This window comes from Octopus bimaculoides, chromosome 6, assembly GCF_001194135.2.
Source record: "Octopus bimaculoides isolate UCB-OBI-ISO-001 chromosome 6, ASM119413v2, whole genome shotgun sequence".
Classification (NCBI taxonomy): Eukaryota; Metazoa; Mollusca; class Cephalopoda; order Octopoda; family Octopodidae; genus Octopus; species Octopus bimaculoides.
This window is the reverse complement of record NC_068986.1, coordinates 67,676,068-67,677,316: the sequence shown is the minus strand read 5'-3', so window position 1 is coordinate 67,677,316 and position 1,249 is coordinate 67,676,068. Positions and strand designations below refer to the sequence as shown.

The 1,249-nt window shown below is 34.4% G+C and overlaps 1 protein-coding gene across 3 annotated transcripts in view; it reads right to left on the bottom strand.

The window, feature by feature from the left end:
• Positions 1-1,249, bottom strand: part of LOC106869618 (neuronal acetylcholine receptor subunit beta-3) — a 546,457-nt gene that overhangs the window by 149,188 nt on the left and 396,020 nt on the right. For all 3 annotated transcript variants that reach the window (XM_052968838.1, XM_052968839.1, XM_052968840.1), the window contains one exon: positions 141-355. In XM_052968838.1, the coding sequence (XP_052824798.1) occupies positions 141-355 (215 nt within the window). The remainder of the gene's footprint in view (positions 1-140; positions 356-1,249) is intronic.

Genomic DNA, 1,249 nt, shown 5'->3' with positions numbered 1-1,249 from the left:
ATGTGTGTGTGTGTGTGTGTGTGTGTGTGTGTGTGTGTTTTGCAATGTATGGAAGAAAATAACCAATCTGCTTATAGGAAACCAGCACAAAATTGTGAATAAAAGCCTTTTATATAAAGTATGATTAGCAATGTTCTTACCTATCTTTTCACTGCGTGGCTTGAAGACAATCGCATTTGCATCTTCTGTCCAAGACCCAAACACTATACTGCAAGTCTGGCGATCAAATGGGAAACTAGTGATATTAAGTCTACAGGAGACAGTCATTTGTCCACCTGGGGACCACTCTACTTCGCCGTTCCAATAAACCTTTAGTTGCAACTTTTCTTTCGTTAAATCCTTGAAGTTGCTGGCTCTGAACAGAATGAACAAGAGAAACATATGTTAGTACTTTGTACATTTGAACGATTTTATTAAGACATTCTTTAGTTTACACATACAGACACTTATTTTGAAGTAGATTTTCTTGTCTTGCAACGTCTTTCATATTCTATTTTTAAACTTGGCCGCTGAATTTTGCTGATGAAATTTACCAGAAGTTAATATCAAATTGAACGCTTTAGTCTCTTAACAACATTAAAAATGTTACAAATGTGGCGAGAAAATATATTTCAGGATACGCCTGTTATTGTATTATATAATATTGAGGGATGTAATAAATAGTAAATCCAGGAAGGAAATGAATCGACAGCTAAATAAAACGAAAGAAATATTGTTTAAATAAATATTTGTCTTCCATATCTGCCATTCCACTACCGTGGCATAACAATGCAGCCGGGTATACTGCATTTCCTGTTGAGACAAATGGTAAGATAATATAGTATGGATTCTAGACTACATATTACGAATCGGTACTTGAACTCTAATGTCAACGACATGATCAGAAAGCAATAAAGCATGGGATGTAATATAATTAGCCGTGTCGTGTTTTGTTTCTGTCATAAAAATCTCGTGGTCAATGTTGTTAATAATAAATGAAATCTTTAGAAACATGAATTTAGTTGTTTCAATCCCGCTAGTAAGTACCTATGTCATTGAGCTATGCAAATGAAATGATTTGATGTTGGTACCAGTAGCATTGACATTTTTAAAGCATTGGCTTAAATGAGACGCCCAAATTTAACCAGTTTGTCACGAGCTTTTCACTCCTTATAAGAAACCAGTTTCTGCATTGTGAAAAAATACTAAGAAATAAAACGGAATTATCTCTCTCTCTCTCTCTCTCTCTCTCTCTCTCTCTCTATATATA